Genomic DNA, 20,785 nt, shown 5'->3' on the forward strand with positions numbered 1-20,785 from the left:
GTAAGCTGCTCACTGAAGCAAAGGATACAGCAGAGGCATAAAATGAATATTTCGCTTCTATCGTTACCAAATTAGAACATGGTGGTAATGGTCAAGTTAAAAATGAGAGTGTTGAGCAACTGAGCAGCATAGTGATAGATTAAAAAGGGGCTAAAAAGGCTGGCAGCACTCCAGGTAGAGAAGTCACCAGGCCTGGGTGAGATGTCGGGTCGAGAGGATGGTGCTGGAAAAGCACAAGTCAGGAAGCATCCGAGGAGTAGGAAAATCAACATTTCAGGCATAAGCCCTTCATCAGGAATGATTCCTGATGAAGGGTTTAGTCCCAAAACATCGATTCTCCTGCTCCTCGGATGCTGCCTGACGTGCTGTGCTTTTCCAGCACCACACACTCAACTCTGACCTCCAGCCCTCATTCCCTCCTGGATGAGACGCATCCTAGATTGATGAGCGAGGCAAGGCAGCAAATTGGGAAGCCATTAAAAGAAATTTTTCAGGAATCACTGAACACAGGATTAGTCCTGGGGACTGGATGATTGCAAATGTGATACCACTGTTTAAGAAAGGGGCAAAGGATAACTCCGGAAACTATAGCCCTGTCAGCTTGACATCTATAGTGGGGAAACTGATGGAGGTCATAATATGGGATAGAACAAAAATATACTGAGAGAAAAATACTAGACAGTCAATGTAGTCTTGTCTAGGGCAGGTCGTGTCTGACAAATTTCAGTGATTGCTTTAACAAGGTGACACAGGCAGTGGATAAAGAGGGTGCTGTGGAAACACAAATTCATAGAAAATAGGTGGAGGAGGCCATTCGGCCCTTCGAGCCTGCACCACCATTCAACACAATCACGGCTAGTCACACAATCTCAGGAACCCACTCCCACCCTCTCCCCATACCCCTTGATCCCTTTAGCCATGAAAGCCACATCCAGACTTAAGGGGACAAATGGACTATTTCTGCTTCTAATTTGTCTGTGTTCATCGTGTGTAGGTTATGATTCAGTGAGTGTGATTGTGTCAGGCTAATGCTTGCATATCAATTAATATGGTCCATTTAATTTCTTCCCTTAAACTTTGTAATCTTTAATATATCGCTTGGCCATTCCAGAGGGCAGTCAGATTCTCACACATTACTGTCGGTTTGGAGCCACATGTCGACCAGAGTGGCTAAGGAAGGCAGGTTTCCTTCCTCAAACAGTGTTGGTGAACCAGATGGGCTATTACTAAAGTCAACAATGGCTTTGTGGTCACTACTGCTTATTATTCACTCCCAGCCACACCGGGATTGCGAGGTGAATACATAGCGGGGCCAGTGATATTACCACGACCACTGCTTCCCCATGCTGATTTTCCCCGAATAGAGGTAGCCACTAACTGTTGGTCTAGCCAACCATACCCAGGTCCCACAAAAACACAAACTGAAACTTCACTCCCACTTTCTCACTCCCAAACCCATATCGCTGACCAGACCATCAGAAAAACTCCCTGGGGTGTGGGGCCAGTGACAGGCCTTCACTGAGCAAAGACCAGTCTGGCTCAGAATCTCCCAAGCTCACCTTCCATTCTCGGACAGGAAGATGCCCTCGTCCTTCAGTCTCTTGCTCTTCACTGTGCAATCTTCCAGCAAGACCTTGCGCTGCCTCTTGGTCACATGCAACCAATCCACATCAGCAGCAACCAGCCTGTCATCCACAGCTGCTGCTGCAAAGTTCTGAGAGGCAACCTTTGACACCTTCTCCCCAGCCTTCCGCTTCCAGCCAAATGATGTCATCCTGTATAAGTGAGAGAGCAGGAGCAAGGAGAAAGAATCAGCATCACCAAGTCAGTGAGGGGGACAGAGAATGAAAGCAAACGCAAGAGCGGGAGCAAGCAAGAGAGTAAAAGCATGCAGAAGCAAGAGTTAGGGAGTGTGAGAGAGCAAGGGGAGAACAAGACGGACAGTACAAGGCTGTTTGACAGGGAGAGGGATTCAGCAAGAGAACAACAGGGTATAAGATAGGCACAGGGAGTGAGAGACATAGCAAGGGAGCGTGGGATACAGCAAGTGAGAAAGTGGGATGTAGAGAGTGAGAATTTAATGTAGAGAGCAGAAAACATAAAGAGAGACAGAGTAAGAGAGATATACACAGAGCAAGTGAGACAGTGACAGAAACACACATTGTGTGAGAGAGAGTAAGAGACAGTGAGAGAAAGAGAGAGAGACAGTGTAAGAAAGAGTGAGAGAGAGATACACAGAGTGAGTGAGACAGTGACAGAAACACAGATTGTGTGTGTGTGTGAGAGACGGCATGTGAGAGACAGAGTGTAGGGGGGAGAGAGAGAAAGACAGACGGATGGAGACAGTCAGAGAAACAGGCAGACAGAAAGAGGGAAACAGATAGACACAGTGTGCTACACAGACAGAGAGACAGACAGCACAAGGAAGAAACACACAAGGCATGAGAGACAGGTCTCACACTGATAGAGATACACGGGCAGGGGCAGGGGGTGTGAGAGAGATAGAGAGAGAGAGAAGAGACAGAGAGAGACAGAGAGTCAGAGACAGATGTAAAACGATAAGGAAGTGCAACCGAGGAGACAGGCAAAGAAGGAAAAGAGCAGCTTGCAGTGAGGAGATGGGAGAGTAGACAGAGGAAGGGAGAGCCATAAAGACACCAAGTGAAAAAAGAGGAGGTCAAGATACAGAGGTGATGAAGGTACAGCAAAGGAGAAGCAGAAGAAGGAGACAGCGAAAGCAACAGCTCCAAACAAAACAATGAAACAGTACGTCAACATTTACTGAGAGAGAGAGAGACAGGGAGGGAGAGTGGGAAATAATCAGACAGCATGGGTATCTCAATTATTGCGGAATAGAACATTGAACAATACAGCGCAGAACAGGCCCTTCGGCCCTCGATGTTGCGCCAACCTGTGAACTATTCTCAACTCGTCCCCCTATCACAAAATCATCCATGTGCTTATCCAAGGATTGTTTAAATCTCCCTAATGTGGCTGAGTTAACTATACTGGCAGGTCGGGCATTTCACACCCTTACCACTCTCTGCATAAAGAACCTGCCTCTGACATCTGTCTTAAATCCATCACCCCTCAATTTGTAGCTATGCCTCCTCACACACGCTGATGTCACCATCCTAGGATAAAGGTTCTAACTGTCTACCCTATCTAATCCTCTAATTATCTTGTATGTCTCTATCAAATCCCCCCTTAGCCTTCTTCTTGCCAATGAGAACAGACCCAAGTCTCTCAGCCTTTCCTCATAAGACCTTCCCTCCAGACCAGGCAATATCCTGGTAAACCTCCTCTGCACCTTTTCCAATGCTTCCACATCCTTCCCGAAATATGGGGGCCAGAACTGTACACAATATTCCAAGGGTGGCCGCACCAGCGTGTGTATAGTTACAAAACACCATTCTCTCAGACTTATGCATGTCCTAGTCAAAAGAGCAAACTGCATATTCTCAACTTCACCCTGGAGAAATGGAGCAGGGGCAAAGTAGGAATAACTGCAGCAGAATGCCCTGTCACCGAACATTTCTCAGGATTTCAGACTTGACAGAATACAAGATGAACAATGGAGTAAACAGTGGAACACTCAGCAGATCTGGCAGCACTGATGGGGAAGGAAACACGTTTCCTGTCTCAGGTCAATGATGTTTCAGTTGGACTTGCCAATACCATCAGGAAATGCTACAACTATATAACATCTAATCACAGGATAATTATCCAGTGCAGCCTTTTGTAAACACCGAGGACTGCAGCAGTTCAACATCACCTTCACACGGTCAATTAGGAAGTCAGTGGCACTAGTACCTCATAAATTAATTTTAAAAACCCCAAACCCAGTACAGCACAGGGCTAGAGGCAGAGTAAAGCTTCCTCTACTCTTTTACACTAGAAGTAAACAGGGAGTAAATTCCCTCTACGATTTTAATTTGAAAGTAGAGCCTCCCCTACTTGTTTTAACCTAAAATTAAACAGAACGTAGAGACCCCTTGACACCATCCCTGTCAAACACTCAAACACACAAACCGTGGGGCAGCACAGTGGCTCAGAGGGTTCGATTCCAGCCTCGGCCGACTGACTGTGTGGAGTTTGCACGTTCTCCCCGTGTCTGCGTGGGTTTCCTCCGGGTGCTCCGGTTTCCTCCTGCAGTCCAAAGTTGTGCAGGTCAGGGTGGACTGGCCATAGGAAATTGCCCATAGTGTCCAGGGATGTGCAGGCTAGATGAACTAGTGTTGGGAAATGCAGGATTACAGGGATAGGGTAGGGGACGTGGATCTGGGTGGGATACTCTTTGGAGGGTTGGTGTGGACTTGATGGGCTGAATGGCCTGCTTCCACATTGTTAGGTTGCTACGAAACACTTCAAAGACAGAGACAGCATGGGATTAGATGCAAAGTTAAGCTTCCTCTACTCTTTTAAACTAAAAGTAAAGCTCTCTCGACTCTGTCCGGCCCTTCAACATTTTGCCCATCCATTGTAATTCTGCCTTCACGTACAGGATCCATATCCCTGTATTCCCTTTCTATTCATGTTTGTCCAGGTATTTCTGGAATGCTGCTACTGTGTCTGCTTCCACCACCTCCTCTGGCAGTTCCAGGCACTCACCATATCTCTTTCAAACATTACCCCCTACACCTTGAACCTGTGTCCCCTCACAGTAATTTACCCCTCACCATGGGAAAAAGCCTCATACGTTCCACCCTATCCATGAGATTCACAATCTTATTCACTTCTGTCAGGTCACCCCATGACCTCCTGGATTCCAGTGAAAACAAACCCAGTCTATCCAACCTTCCTTTGTCGCTAAAATCCCCAATACAAGGCAACATCCGGGTAAACCTTTTCTGTACGCTCTCCAAAGCGATTACATCTGTCTGGTAGTGTGGCGACCAGAACTGTACACAATATTCTAAGTGTGGCCTAACTATGGTTCTGTAAAGCTGCAGCACAACTCACCTATCCTCAATGCCCACTCCAATGGACGCAAACATGCCACAGGCCTTTTTTGCTATAGGTCGTTCTGCTATAACACACGTTTCGCTAACGCAAATTCATTGTAACATGATTGACAAATTGGGGACACTGTTTCTAAAGTGTCTTTTAAAACTTTTAAAGCATGTGTCGACTGTAATGCAATTTTAAGCACTGTTTCTAAAACACAATTTTTCTATAATGGAGGGGGTGCACAATAATGCAACCAATACATTACAGAAGGACTACCTGTACCTTATCTACCTGCGCTGCCTCTGTCAGTGATCTATGGCCCTGCACACCCAGATCCCTCTGCATTTCAATCCTCCTAAGGGTTCTGCCATTCACTGTATAAATTCCACTTGTACATGACCTTTCAAAATGCACCACCTCACATTTGTCCAGATGAAACACCATTTGCCATGATACTGCCCGTGCTGCTGTACCTCTGACAACCCTCCTCACTATCCACAACTCCACCGATCTTTGTATCCTCCACAAACGTAATAATTAGACCAGCCACGTTTTCCTCCAAGTCATTTATGTAGAGCATGAACAGCAGAGGTCCCAGTACGAATCCCCGTGGGATACCACAAGTCACAACTCTCCATTCCAAAAAGCATCCTCCCACCGCTTCCTTCTGTCTCCTATGATTAGAATAGATACAGTGTGGAAACAGGCCCTTCAGCCCAACAAGTCCACACCAACCCGCCAAAGTGCAACCCACCCAGACCCATACCCTTACATTTACCCCTTCATCTAACACTATGCAATTTAGCATGGCCCATTCACCTGACCTGCACATCTTTGGACTGTGGGAGGAAACCGGAGCACCTGGAGGAAACCCAGGCAGACACGGGGAGAACGTGCAAACTCCACACAGATAGTTGCCTGAGGCGGGAATTGAACCCAGGTCTCTGCCGCTGTGAGGCAGCAGTGCTAACCACTGTGCCGCCCAGCCAATTCTGTATCCATCTCGTCAGCTCACCCCAATACTGTGTGACTTCATGTTTTATAACAGTAACAATGACTGATGTTAGTCAGAACTCCTATAGTTCCATGACCAGGGTGATGAAATAGCATTTCTCATAAGATTTCTCCCAATCCTGCTCTGTCTGGTTTAAGGGGTAGTTAGTTAACGGCCACTGGTGGAAAGTGAAGATCCATACTGGGCACTCCAACCAAGGAACAAACAAAAGTGTTTATGCTCAATGGCCAGTCTTCTGTAAAGTAACAAACCCAGACCGATTCCATCTCGAACAGTACCGACTGTGCCCAACACACGGTTGTGCGTTTTGTAAAAGGGCCTAGCATCTAACAATAACTTATAAATATATAGCACTTCTAACCTGATAAAGCATTCCAAGGTGCTTGAGAGAAATGACTCCTCTCAGGGGTCAGCAATCTGCAGATTTCACTCGCCCCGAGTGCAGTGGACAGTGAATAAATTTGAGGAGGAGATCAGTTGTCATTAGTAATAGGATAGATGTTCGGCACAACATCGTGGGCCGAAGGGCCTGTTCTGTGCTGTATTGTTCTATGTTCTATTTTCTAATGAGTTGAAGGGTGATGGAGAGCAGGCAGAAATGTGGAGGGGAGGCTGAAATCAGATCAGCCATGATTGTATTCAGGGACAGCACTGGGTTGTGGGCCAGCATCGCCTCCTCCTGCTTCTGGGGTGTGTTGCTTACAGTGGCCTTTCATCAGATTTGTGAGGAACGTTATCGGTCATGGTATGAAAGGGACAGCAGCAAAGTGGATAGAGAATTGTTTGAGTGTTAGGTAACACGGTAATGATCAATGGGTATTCTTTGGGCTGATGGAGGATTGGTAATGGAGTTCCCTAGGGGTCAGTATTGGGACTTATCCTTTCCCAACGCTACTAAAGATCTGAATCTTGGTATGCAGTAGAAAATTTCCAAGTTTGCAGCTGACACCAAACATGGAAGGATTGTAAACTGTGAGGAGAACAGCGTAGTACTCCAAAAGGACATTGACACGTTAGCGGAATGGGTAGAGAGGTGGCAGCTGAGGCTCAGTGCAGGCAAATGTGAGGTTTTGTACAAAGAATGCTCAAAGATACTATTAAACAGTGAGTATGATTCTAAGGGGGGAAGCAGGAGCCAAGGGAGCTGGATGTATATGTGCACAGATTATTGAAGGTAGCAGGACAGATAAGGGAGCAGTTAATAAAGTACAGTGTCCTCAGCTTTATTCAGATATTATTACAGATTGCAAGAGCAAATGGGACGATGTTGAGCTTGAAGAAGACACTTATGAAACCTCAGCTGGTACACTGTGTACAGTGTGGATGCCACATCATAGGACAATATCAATGGACTGGAGAGAGTACAGAGGGACTGGAGAGAGTACAGAGGGACTGGAGAGAGTACAGAGGGACTGGAGAGGGTACAGAGGGATTGGAGAGAGTACAGAGGGACTGGAGAGGGTACAGAGGGACTGGAGAGGGTACAGAGGGACTGGAGAGGGTACAGAGGGACTGGAGAGAGTACAGAGGGACTGGAGAGAGTACAGAGGGACTGGAGAGGGTACAGAGGGACTGGAGAGGGTACAGAGGGACTGGAGAGAGTACAGAGGGATTGGAGAGGGTACAGAGGGACTGGAGAGAGTACAGAGGGACTGGAGAGGGTACAGAGGGACTGGAGAGAGTACAGAGGGATTGGAGAGAGTACAGAGGGACTGGAGAGGGTACAGAGGGACTGGAGAGAGTACAGAGGGATTGGAGAGGGTACAGAGGGACTGGAGAGAGTACAGAGGGACTGGAGAGGGTACAGAGGGACTGGAGAGAGTACAGAGGGATTGGAGAGAGTACAGAGGGACTGGAGAGGGTACAGAGGGATTGGAGAGAGTACAGAGGGACTGGAGAGGGTACAGAGGGACTGGAGAGAGTACAGAGGGACTGGAGAGAGTACAGAGGGACTGGAGAGGGTACAGAGGGACTGGAGAGGGTACAGATGGACTGGAGAGAGTACAGAGGGACTGGAGAGGGTACAGAGGGACTGGAGAGGGTACAGAGGGACTGGAGAGGGTACAGAGGGACTGGAGAGAGTACAGAGGGATTGGAGAGAGTACAGAGGGACTGGAGAGGGTACAGAGGGATTGGAGAGAGTACAGAGGGATTGGAGAGGGTACAGAGGGACTGGAGAGAGTACAGAGGGACTGGAGAGAGTACAGAGGGACTGGAGAGGGTACAGAGGGACTGGAGAGGGTACAGAGGGACTGGAGAGAGTACAGAGGGACTGGAGAGAGTACAGAGGGACTGGAGAGGGTACAGATGGACTGGAGAGAGTACAGAGGGACTGGAGAGAGTACAGAGGGACTGGAGAGGGTACAGAGGGACTGGAGAGGGTACAGATGGACTGGAGAGGGTACAGATGGACTGGAGAGAGTACAGAGGGACTGGAGAGGGTACAGAGGGACTGGAGAGGGTACAGAGGGACTGGAGAGGGTACAGAGGGACTGGAGAGGGTACAGAGGGACTGGAGAGGGTACAGAGGGACTGGAGAGGGTACAGAGGGACTGGAGAGAGTACAGAGGGACTGGAGAGAGTACAGAGGGACTGGAGAGGGTACAGAGGGATTGGAGAGAGTACAGAGGGACTGGAGAGAGTACAGAGGGACTGGAGAGGGTACAGATGGACTGGAGAGGGTACAGAGGGATTGGAGAGAGTACAGAGGGACTGGAGAGAGTACAGAGGGACTGGAGAGAGTACAGAGGGACTGGAGAGAGTACAGAGGGATTGGAGAGGGTACAGAGGGACTGGAGAGGGTGCAGAGGGATTGGAGAGAGTACAGAGGGATTGGAGAGGGTACAGAGGGACTGGAGAGGGTGCAGAGGGATTGGAGAGAGTACAGAGGGATTGGAGAGGGTACAGAGGGACTGGAGAGGGTACAGAGGGATTGGAGAGAGTACAGAGGGACTGGAGAGGGTACAGAGGGACTGGAGAGGGTACAGATGGACTGGAGAGAGTACAGATGGACTGGAGAGAGTACAGAGGGACTGGAGAGAGTACAGAGGGACTGGAGAGAGTACAGAGGGACTGGAGAGGGTACAGAGGGACTGGAGAGAGTACAGAGGGACTGGAGAGAGTACAGAGGGACTGGAGAGGGTACAGAGGGACTGGAGAGAGTACAGAGGGACTGGAGAGAGTACAGAGGGATTGGAGAGGGTACAGAGGGACTGGAGAGGGTACAGATGGACTGGAGAGAGTACAGAGGGACTGGAGAGAGTACAGAGGGACTGGAGAGAGTACAGAGGGATTGGAGAGAGTACAGAGGGACTGGAGAGAGTACAGAGGGACTGGAGAGGGTACAGAGGGACTGGAGAGAGTACAGAGGGACTGGAGAGAGTACAGAGGGACTGGAGAGAGTACAGAGGGATTGGAGAGGGTACAGAGGGATTGGAGAGGGTACAGAGGGACTGGAGAGGGTACAGATGGACTGGAGAGAGTACAGAGGGACTGGAGAGAGTACAGAGGGACTGGAGAGAGTACAGAGGGATTGGAGAGAGTACAGAGGGACTGGAGAGGGTACAGAGGGACTGGAGAGAGTACAGAGGGATTGGAGAGGGTACAGAGGGACTGGAGAGAGTACAGAGGGACTGGAGAGAGTACAGAGGGACTGGAGAGAGTACAGAGGGACTGGAGAGAGTACAGAGGGACTGGAGAGAGTACAGAGGGACTGGAGAGAGTACAGAGGGACTGGAGAGGGTACAGAGGGACTGGAGAGAGTACAGAGGGACTGGAGAGAGTACAGAGGGACTGGAGAGAGTACAGAGGGACTGGAGAGGGTACAGAGGGACTGGAGAGAGTACAGAGGGACTGGAGAGGGTACAGAGGGACTGGAGAGAGTACAGAGGGATTGGAGAGGGTACAGAGGGACTGGAGAGGGTACAGAGGGACTGGAGAGAGTACAGAGGGACTGGAGAGGGTACAGAGGGACTGGAGAGAGTACAGAGGGATTGGAGAGGGTACAGAGGGACTGGAGAGAGTACAGAGGGACTGGAGAGAGTACAGAGGGACTGGAGAGAGTACAGAGGGACTGGAGAGAGTACAGAGGGACTGGAGAGGGTACAGAGGGACTGGAGAGAGTACAGAGGGACTGGAGAGAGTACAGAGGGATTGGAGAGGGTACAGAGGGACTGGAGAGGGTACAGAGGGACTGGAGAGGGTACAGAGGGACTGGAGAGGGTACAGAGGGACTGGAGAGAGTACAGAGGGACTGGAGAGGGTACAGAGGGACTGGAGAGAGTACAGAGGGATTGGAGAGGGTACAGAGGGACTGGAGAGGGTACAGAGGGACTGGAGAGGGTACAGAGGGACTGGAGAGGGTACAGAGGGACTGGAGAGAGTACAGAGGGACTGGAGAGAGTACAGAGGGACTGGAGAGGGTACAGAGGGACTGGAGAGAGTACAGAGGGACTGGAGAGAGTACAGAGGGATTGGAGAGGGTACAGAGGGACTGGAGAGAGTACAGAGGGACTGGAGAGAGTACAGAGGGACTGGAGAGAGTACAGAGGGACTGGAGAGAGTACAGAGGGACTGGAGAGGGTACAGAGGGACTGGAGAGAGTACAGAGGGATTGGAGAGGGTACAGAGGGACTGGAGAGAGTACAGAGGGACTGGAGAGAGTACAGAGGGACTGGAGAGAGTACAGAGGGACTGGAGAGAGTACAGAGGGACTGGAGAGAGTACAGAGGGACTGGAGAGGGTACAGAGGGACTGGAGAGAGTACAGAGGGACTGGAGAGGGTACAGAGGGATTGGAGAGAGTACAGAGGGACTGGAGAGAGTACAGAGGGACTGGAGAGAGTACAGAGGGATTGGAGAGGGTACAGAGGGACTGGAGAGAGTACAGAGGGACTGGAGAGAGTACAGAGGGACTGGAGAGAGTACAGAGGGACTGGAGAGGGTACAGAGGGACTGGAGAGGGTACAGAGGGACTGGAGAGGGTACAGAGGGACTGGAGAGGGTACAGAGGGACTGGAGAGGGTACAGAGGGACTGGAGAGAGTACAGAGGGACTGGAGAGGGTACAGAGGGACTGGAGAGAGTACAGAGGGATTGGAGAGAGTACAGAGGGACTGGAGAGAGTACAGAGGGACTGGAGAGGGTACAGAGGGACTGGAGAGGGTACAGAGGGACTGGAGAGGGTACAGAGGGACTGGAGAGAGTACAGAGGGACTGGAGAGAGTACAGAGGGACTGGAGAGAGTACAGAGGGACTGGAGAGAGTACAGAGGGACTGGAGAGGGTACAGAGGGACTGGAGAGGGTACAGAGGGACTGGAGAGAGTACAGAGGGACTGGAGAGGGTACAGAGGGACTGGAGAGAGTACAGAGGGACTGGAGAGGGTACAGAGGGACTGGAGAGGGTACAGAGGGACTGGAGAGAGTACAGAGGGACTGGAGAGAGTACAGAGGGACTGGAGAGGGTACAGAGGGACTGGAGAGGGTACAGAGGGACTGGAGAGGGTACAGAGGGACTGGAGAGGGTACAGAGGGACTGGAGAGGGTACAGAGGGACTGGAGAGGGTACAGAGGGATTGGAGAGAGTACAGAGGGACTGGAGAGGGTACAGAGGGACTGGAGAGGGTACAGAGGGACTGGAGAGAGTACAGAGGGACTGGAGAGAGTACAGAGGGACTGGAGAGGGTACAGAGGGACTGGAGAGAGTACAGAGGGACTGGAGAGGGTACAGAGGGATTGGAGAGAGTACAGAGGGATTGGAGAGAGTACAGAGGGACTGGAGAGAGTACAGAGGGACTGGAGAGGGTACAGAGGGATTGGAGAGAGTACAGAGGGACTGGAGAGGGTACAGAGGGACTGGAGAGGGTACAGAGGGATTGGAGAGAGTACAGAGGGACTGGAGAGAGTACAGAGGGACTGGAGAGAGTACAGAGGGACTGGAGAGAGTACAGAGGGACTGGAGAGAGTACAGAGGGACTGGAGAGAGTACAGAGGGACTGGAGAGAGTACAGAGGGACTGGAGAGAGTACAGAGGGACTGGAGAGGGTACAGAGGGACTGGAGAGGGTACAGAGGGACTGGAGAGAGTACAGAGGGACTGGAGAGAGTACAGAGGGACTGGAGAGGGTACAGAGGGACTGGAGAGAGTACAGAGGGACTGGAGAGAGTACAGAGGGACTGGAGAGAGTACAGAGGGACTGGAGAGAGTACAGAGGGACTGGAGAGGGTACAGAGGGACTGGAGAGAGTACAGAGGGACTGGAGAGGGTACAGAGGGACTGGAGAGAGTACAGAGGGACTGGAGAGAGTACAGAGGGATTGGAGAGAGTACAGAGGGATTGGAGAGAGTACAGAGGGACTGGAGAGGGTACAGAGGGATTGGAGAGAGTACAGAGGGACTGGAGAGAGTACAGAGGGACTGGAGAGGGTACAGAGGGATTGGAGAGAGTACAGAGGGACTGGAGAGGGTACAGAGGGACTGGAGAGAGTACAGAGGGACTGGAGAGGGTACAGAGGGACTGGAGAGAGTACAGAGGGACTGGAGAGGGTACAGAGGGACTGGAGAGAGTACAGAGGGACTGGAGAGAGTACAGAGGGATTGGAGAGAGTACAGAGGGATTGGAGAGAGTACAGAGGGACTGGAGAGGGTACAGAGGGACTGGAGAGGGTACAGAGGGACTGGAGAGAGTACAGAGGGATTGGAGAGAGTACAGAGGGATTGGAGAGGGTACAGAGGGACTGGAGAGGGTACAGAGGGACTGGAGAGAGTACAGAGGGATTGGAGAGAGTACAGAGGGACTGGAGAGGGTACAGAGGGACTGGAGAGAGTACAGATGGATTGGAGAGAGTACAGAGGGACTGGAGAGAGTACAGAGGGACTGGAGAGAGTACAGAGGGACTGGAGAGGGTACAGAGGGACTGGAGGGAGTACAGAGGGACTGGAGAGAGTACAGAGGGACTGGAGAGGGTACAGAGGGACTGGAGGGAGTACAGAGGGACTGGAGAGGGTACAGAGGGACTGGAGAGGGTACAGAGGGACTGGAGAGAGTACAGAGGGACTGGAGAGGGTACAGAGGGACTGGAGAGGGTACAGATGGACTGGAGAGGGTACAGAGGGACTGGAGGGAGTACAGATCCCAGAGATATGAAACTTCAAGTACAAGAGCCGACTGAAAAAAAATTGGGAGCGTTCTCTTGGGAGTGAAGAAATAGAGAAAGTATGAAGGAGCTGAACTGGGTAGTTAGGAGGGCTAAAAGGGACGATGACATATCCTTGGCCAGCAGGGTTAAGGAGAATCCCAAGGCATTTTCTACATATATTAGGAGTAAGAGGGAAGCTAGGGAAATAGTAGACCCACTCAAGGATAAAGGAGGGAGGTTATGTGTGGAGCCAGAGGAAATGAGTGAGATCCTTAATGAGTACTTACTTTCCTGTGGTATTTACCAAAGAGAGGGACATGAGCGATGCTGAGGTTAGGGAAAGGTGTGCAAATACTCTCAGGCAAGGTCAACATAATGAAGGAGGAAGCGTTTGGTGTCTTGAAATGCATTAAGGCAGACAGGTACCCAGGGCCAGATGGAATGTATCCCAAGGCAAATGAGGCCTTAACAGATAGCTCTGCATGCTCTTTGGCCTCAGGCGAGGTTCCAGAAGACTGCAGAGTGGCCAATGTTGTTCCTTGGTTTAAAAAGGGAAATAGAGATAATCCACACGTTTACTGGCAAGGGAGCCTGATGTCAGTGGTGGGAGGCTGTTCGAAAAGATACTGTGAAACAGAATTCATTCACATCGGCCAGGGCATCAAATATAAAAGTTAGTGAGTTATATTACAGCTGTCTAAAACTTCAGTTAGGTCATATTTGGAATACAGCATGCAGTTCTGGTCTCCACACTAGCAGATGGGGTGTGGGTGTTTCCAGAGGGCATAGAGAAGGTTTACCAGGATGTTGCCTGATCTAAAGGGTTTTAGGGATGAGGAGGAGTTGGATAAACTCAGATTGTTTTCACCAGAAAGACAGAGACGGAGAGATGACCTGACAGAGGTCTACAAAATTAAGAGAGGCATAGACAGGGTGAATGGTCAGAGGCTTTTTCCCAGGGTGGAAAGGTCAACTACAAGAGGACGCAGATTCAAGGTGAGAGGGGGAAAGTTTAAAGAAGTGCGGGGCAAGGGTGGGGTGTCTGGAATGCACTGCCAGTGCAGGTGGTGGACACAAGCAGTTTGCAAAGTTTAAAGCAATCAGAATGATAGAAGCTGTGTACCAGCAATAGGTCGTGGGTCTAAATAAGGAGAGGGATTTGTCACAGGCTTGATGGGCCGAAGGGCCTATTCCTGTGCTGTATTGTCCTTTGTTCTCTTTAAGTCTGAGAGAAGGTTTGACAGAAGTTTACAAAATCATGAAGGGGCTGAATTGAGCAGAATGGGAACTGTCCCCACTTGTGAAAGAAACAACAAAAGGGCATAAACTTGAAGTGTTTTGTAAAAGAAGCAAGGGGGAATGTGAGAAAAAAGTTTTTTCACAAAGCGTAGTTAGAGTCTGGCTTGCACTGCCTAGAAATATGGTGGAGGCAGGTTCGGTTGAGGGCATTGTACATTTGGTTAGAAAACATGTATAAGGCTACTTGGGAGATGAAGGAAACTGGCAGGAGGTTTCATTTGAAGAGCTGGTATAAACATAATAAAAGGTGTCCTCCTACACCAGAACACTTCTGTGATTATTTTTACTGCCTGATTTGTATATTTCTTGTTAGCAACTTCTCTCTCTTTAAGTTACCCTTTATTTGTTTTCTAAAATTTTCTGCCCGACTGTTGTGTTGTCACAGTCTCTACATCAATTCAATCCCATCGCTAACCCCCTTAGATGGCCAGGGACAATTATTGTTTTCTTGTGGAAACTTTCTTTTCCCATTTCAGAGGATTGTAAAGCCAGAAGAGATGATACAGACGTCATGGAAGAATCTGAAAACAAGGGTTGAGTATTTTAATACCAAATTGCTTTCCAAGAGACAAAGTAGTTTAGTGGAACCATAGTCAGAGCAGAAGAGTTTTCAATGAGCTCAAGTTTATACAAGGTAGCAGGTGTTGGAGAGGAGCCACAGAGCTTTCAAATAGTCAAGTCTGGGTATACCAAGCGCATGAAAGGATGTTATCCAGACACAACTGGGTCCCTCAAGCAGCAGGTATCGCTCTGGGATCACAACAAACAAGATCGTTCAGCTGTCCTCACTGAGTTGCCACAATGGGCAGTGTTTTTGGAGTGGACTTCACACAGTGAACAAGTGAACTGGTGCAGAGAGCGAGGGAACCACCATCAAACTTCCACTCAGGCTCAGCCATTCCTGCAGCCCTCTGCATGGAACTAATGCCAGTCTCTCACTGAACATAATTCACAACTAATGCTAAAAGGTACGCATTTAAAAACAGGTTAAATGCTGTAACATGTTAAACATGTTAAAACTAAAACATAAAGTACAAATTAAAATGTTAGACCCAGTGCCAGATTGTAAAACTTCTCTTAGTCTCATGTGACAGCTACATATTATTTATTTATAATGTCCATGATGTTAGAGAGTTGTTGTGAACTATGATGAGACATAATCATTAAATTAATTATAGAGACATAGAACTGGACAGCATGGAAACAGACCCTTCGGTCCAACTCGTCCATGCCAACCAAATGGTCTAAATCAATCTCATCCCATTTAACTTAATATTGTAAATTATAGCCATGAATTAGTATATAGTCATTATCGCTAATAATTTATGACTGTTATTGAGAATGATTTATATACAAACCAGAAGAAACAGAACAGGAGGAGACCATTCAGCCCCTTGAGCCAGCTCCAATATTCAATAGGAACGTAGCTGATTCAGCATTCCTCATAACCACTTCCCTACCCTGTCCTGTAATCCCCGGTTCCCCAACTGATCCACAATATAGATAATTAATACTGTAATTTGTTACTTCGGATGCCTACTGAGAATGATTTCCATGTGAATTAGCAACAGAAATAAGCCACTCAGTCCTAGAGTGTGCCCCGTCATTCAATATGTTAAAGGATGATTGAATCCTTCCATGTCTTTTACTCAATTACTTGTATAATTATTACACCATAATTCCAATTGTTAATTTGAATAATGTCATTTGCATAAATATTATATCATTCCTAATATGAACCCGGCACTGGCTGAAGTTAACATGAAGATTCAACTTTCTCAACCTCTCCTCTGACCTGAGGTGGGATGTCACTCAGGTTAAACCACTGCCAGTCCGCTCTCCCACACTCTCTCTCTCTCTCTCTCTCTCCACCTCTCTCTGTAATAAGAGTGCAGTCATATGGCCCTCGGGATGATTATGACTTTACATAAGACTTTGATAAGGTTCTCCATGGTAGGCTCATTCAGAAGGTCAGGAGGAATGGGATACAGGGGAACATAGCTGTCTGGATACAGAATTGGCTGGCCAACAGAAGACAGTGAGTGGTAGTAGAAGGAAAATATTCTGCCTGGAAGTCAGTGGTGAGTGGTGTTCCACAGGACTCTGTCCTTGGGCCTCTATTGTTTGTAACTTTTATTAATGACTTGGATGAGGAGATTGAAGGATGGGTCAACAAGTTTGCAGATGACACAAAGGTTGGAGATGTCGTTGACAGTATAGAGCGCTGTTATTGGCTGCAGTGGGACATTGACAGGATGCAGAGAGGTGGCAGATGGAGTTCACCCTGGATAAATGCGAGGTGATGCACTTTGGAAGGTCGAATTTGAAAGCTGAGTACAGGATTAAGGATAGGATTCTTGGCAGTGGGGAGGAACAGAGGGATCTTGGGGTGCAGGTACATAGATTCCTTAAAATGGCTACCCAAGTGGACAGGGTTGTTAAGAAAGCATATGGTGTTTTGGCTTTCATTAACAGGGGATTGAGTTTAAGAGCCGTGAGATCTTGTTGCAGCTCTATAAAACTGTCGCTAGACCGCACTTGGAATACTGCGTCCAGTTATTGTCGCCCTATTATAGGAAAGATGTGGATGCTTTGGAGAGGGTTCAGGGGAGGTTGACCAGGATGCTGCCTGGACTGGAGGGCTTGTATCTTATGAAGAGGGGTTGACTGAGCTCGGACATTTTTCATTGGAGAAAAGGAGGAGGAGAGGGGACCTAATTGGGGTGTACAAGATAGTGAGAGGCATAGATAAGAGTCGATAGCCAGAGACAATTTCCCAGGGCAGAAATGACTAAGCTGTTTGGAGGAAAGTATAGAGGGGATGTCAGAGGCGGGTTCTTTACACAGAGAGTTGTGAGAGCATAAAATGCGTTGCCAGCAGCAGTTGTGGAAGCGAGGTCATTGGGGACATTTAAGAGACTGCTGGACATACATATGGTCACAGAAATGTGAGGGTTCGTACATTAGGTTTACCTTACACGAGGATCAGTGGTCGGCACAACATCGTGGGCTGAAGGGCCTGTTCTGTGCTGTACTGTTCTATGTTCTCTATCTACATCTACTTTTTATTAACACTGTATTGTGACCTATTTGCAAATTGATTACATATTATTCCAGTAGGGGAATTAATTACAGATAATGCATTAAATCCTTGGTATTCTTAAATTATTGCACTTTAGCCTCACAGTGAATTATGTACCTGTTTCTGGCTAACGCAGTGAGTTCTCATTCTGTTTATTAATAATTATTATATCATTGCCAATGAGAAATTACAGAGAATGCTGCGAATCACTGATGTTCAGTATTATACGTAATTCCCACTGTCAATTATTTTGGTTAACAATTAATTATTCCCAGATTCAGGTGGGTATGTTGAGCCGGAGTTCTGTTGATTAATAATTACGATGCATAGTTCACCAGGCAATAATATTTCTTAATAATCAATAATACAGATAACTCATAATAGGAATAATGTGGCACGATGATCAATACTAGACGGTTCACCATGGGAATAATCTACACCATTGATCACTACCCACCCAGTGAATTCTGCCGATCAATGATCAGTATTGTACCACACCCCGTGAACACTCCCTATTGTCGATCAGTACTGCCCCCCAGGGAACACTATTATTGATCAGCCCCCCCCGGTGAACTCTCTCTATTATTGATCAGCCCCCCCCCCCCCGGTGATCTCTCTCTATCATTGATCAGCCCCCCCGGTGAACACTCTCTATTATTGATCAGCCCCCCCCCCCGGTGAACTCTCTCTATTATTGATCAGCCCCCCCCCGGGTGATCTCTCTCTATCATTGATCAGCCCCCCCGGTGAACACTCTATTATTGATCAGCCCACCCCCCCCGGTGATCTCTCTCTATCATTGATCAGCCCCCCCCCCCCCGGTGAACACTCTCTATTATTGATCAGTCCCCCCCCCCCCCGGTGAACACTCTATTATTGATCAGTCCCCCCCCCCCCCCCGGTGAACTCTCTCTATTATTGATCAGTCCTCCCCCCCCCCCGGTGAACTCTCTCTATTATTGATCAGCCCCCCCCCCCCCCGGTGAACTCTCTCTATTATTGATCAGCCCCCCCCCCCCCCGGTGAACTCTCTCTATTATTGATCAGCCCCCCCCCCCCCGGTGAACTCTCTCTATTATTGATCAGTCCTCCCCCCCCCCCAGTGAACTCTCTCTATTATTGATCTGTCCCCCCCCCCCGGTGAACACTCTCTATTATTGATCAGTCCTCCCCCCCCCCCCGGTGAACTCTCTCTATTATTGATCAGTCCCCCCCCCCCCCGGTGAACTCTCTCTATTATTGATCAGCCCCCCCCCCCCCCCCGGTGAACTCTCTCTATCATTGATCAGCCCCCCCCCCCCGGTGAACTCTCTCTATCATTGATCAGTCCCCCCCCCCCCCCCCGGTGAACTCTCGCTATTATTGATCAGTCCCCCCCCCCGGTGAACTCTCTCTATCATTGATCAGCCCCCCCCCCCCGGTGAACTCTCTCTATCATTGATCAGTCCCCCCCCCCCCCCCGGTGAACTCTCGCTATTATTGATTAGTCCCCCCCCCCCCCGGTGAACACTCTATTATTGATCAGTCCTCCCCCCCCCCAGTGAACTCTCTCTATTATTGATCTGTCCCCCCCCCCCGGTGAACACTCTCTATTATTGATCAGTCCTCCCCCCCCCCCCGTGAACTCTCTCTATTATTGATCAGCCCCCCCCCCCCCCGGTGAACACTCTCTATTATTGATCAGTCCCCCCCCCCCCCGGTGAACTCTCTCTATTATTGATCAGTCCCCCCCCCCCCCCGGTGAACTCTCTCTATTATTGATCAGTCCCCCCCCCCCGGTGAACTCTCTCTATTATTGATCAGCCCCCCCCCCCCCGGTGAACTCTCTCTATTATTGATCAGTCCCCCCCCCCCGGTGAACTCTCTCTATTATTGATCAGCCCCCCCCCCCCCCGGTGAACTCTCTCTATCATTGATCAGCCCCCCCCCCCGGTGAACTCTCTCTATCATTGATTAGTCCCCCCCCCCCCCGGTGAACTCTCTCTATTATTGATCAGCCCCCCCCCCCCCCGGTGAACTCTCTCTATCATTGATCAGCCCCCCCCCCCGGTGAACTCTCTCTATCATTGATCAGTCCCCCCCCCCCCCGGTGAACTCTCTCTATCATTGATTAGTCCCCCCCCCCCCGGTGAACTCTCTCTATTATTGATCAGTCCCCCCCCCCCCCGGTGAACTCTCTCTATTATTGATCTGTCCCCCCCCCCCCGGTGAACTCTCTCTATTATTGATCTGTCCCCCCCCCCCCGGTGAACTCTCTCTATTATTGATCAGCCCCCCCCCCCCGGTGAACTCTCTCTATTATTGATCAGCCCCCCCCCCGGTTATTGGTTATTGATTATTGATTATTTCCCCTTACCTGGTGCTGGTTGTTGCGGGGGGGTCTCTCTCCCCCCCCCCCCGCGGGCCCGGCCCCCTCACTCTCCCGCTTTGCTCTGACCCACTCCCCGCTCTCTGTTACTCCAGTGAAGGCTGTCTCCTGGCCTAGGCCCCGTTGCTATGGTGCCGGGGGGCGGGGTTACCCGGCGCATGCTCGCGGTGGACCACTGTCGTCGCGCATGCGCGCTGCCCCTCCATCCCTGCCGCGGTTACCATGGCCACCGGTCCAAGCCGTCACTGGCCCCGCCCTTTTACCCACATTGCCCTGCGCTCGCCCCGCCCACTCCCTGCCTGGTTCTGTTGCTGACCTCCAGAGGGCGTTGTGTCACTCCTCCAGGGAGTGTCCCCATTGGGGAGGGTGGTCAGTGGCTGGAGGGTGGTCAGTGGCTGGAGGGCGGTCAGTGGCTGCAGGATGGTCAGTGGCTGGAGGGTGGTCAGTGGCTGGAGGGCGGTCAGTGGTTGGAGGGCGGTCAGTGGCTGGAGGGCGGTCAGTGGCTGGAGGGTGGTCAGTGATTGGAGGGTGGTCAGTGGCTGGTGGGTGGTCAGTGGCTGGAGGGGGGTCAGTGATTGGAGGGTGGTCAGTGGCTGGTGGGTGGTCTGTGGCTGGAGGGTGGTCAGTGGCTGGACTGTGGTCAGTGGCTGGAAGGCGGTCAGTGGTTGGAGAGCGGTCAGTGGTTGGATGGTGATCAGTGGCTGGAGGATGGTCAGTGGCTGGAGGATGGTCAGTGGTTTGGAGGGTGGTCAGTGGTTGGAGAGTGGTCTGTGGTTGGACGGTGGTCAGTGACTGGAGGATGGTCAGTGGCTGCAGGATGGTCAGTTGTTTGGAGGATGGTCAGTGGTTGGACAGTGGTCAGTGGTTGGAGGGCGGTCAGTGGTTGGAGGGCAGATAGTGGCTGGAGTGTGGTCAGTGGCTGGAGGATGGTCAGTGA

At 49.9% G+C, this 20,785-nt stretch overlaps 1 protein-coding gene across 1 annotated transcript in view; it reads right to left on the reverse strand.

Moving 5' to 3' along the window:
* ttc33 (tetratricopeptide repeat domain 33) overlaps window positions 1-19,965 on the reverse strand; it is a 126,391-nt gene extending 106,426 nt beyond the window's left edge. Inside the window, exons 1-2 of the mRNA XM_060842326.1 lie at window positions 19,837-19,965; window positions 1,560-1,775 (exon numbers count right to left, since the gene is read on the reverse strand). Coding sequence (XP_060698309.1) covers window positions 1,560-1,774 — 215 coding nt within the window. The 5' untranslated portion in view covers window position 1,775; window positions 19,837-19,965. The remainder of the gene's footprint in view (window positions 1-1,559; window positions 1,776-19,836) is intronic.
* Between the last annotated feature and the right edge of the window lie 820 nt (window positions 19,966-20,785).

The sequence above is a fragment of the Hemiscyllium ocellatum genome, chromosome 2 (genome assembly GCF_020745735.1).
Source record: "Hemiscyllium ocellatum isolate sHemOce1 chromosome 2, sHemOce1.pat.X.cur, whole genome shotgun sequence".
NCBI classification, from domain to species: Eukaryota; Metazoa; Chordata; class Chondrichthyes; order Orectolobiformes; family Hemiscylliidae; genus Hemiscyllium; species Hemiscyllium ocellatum.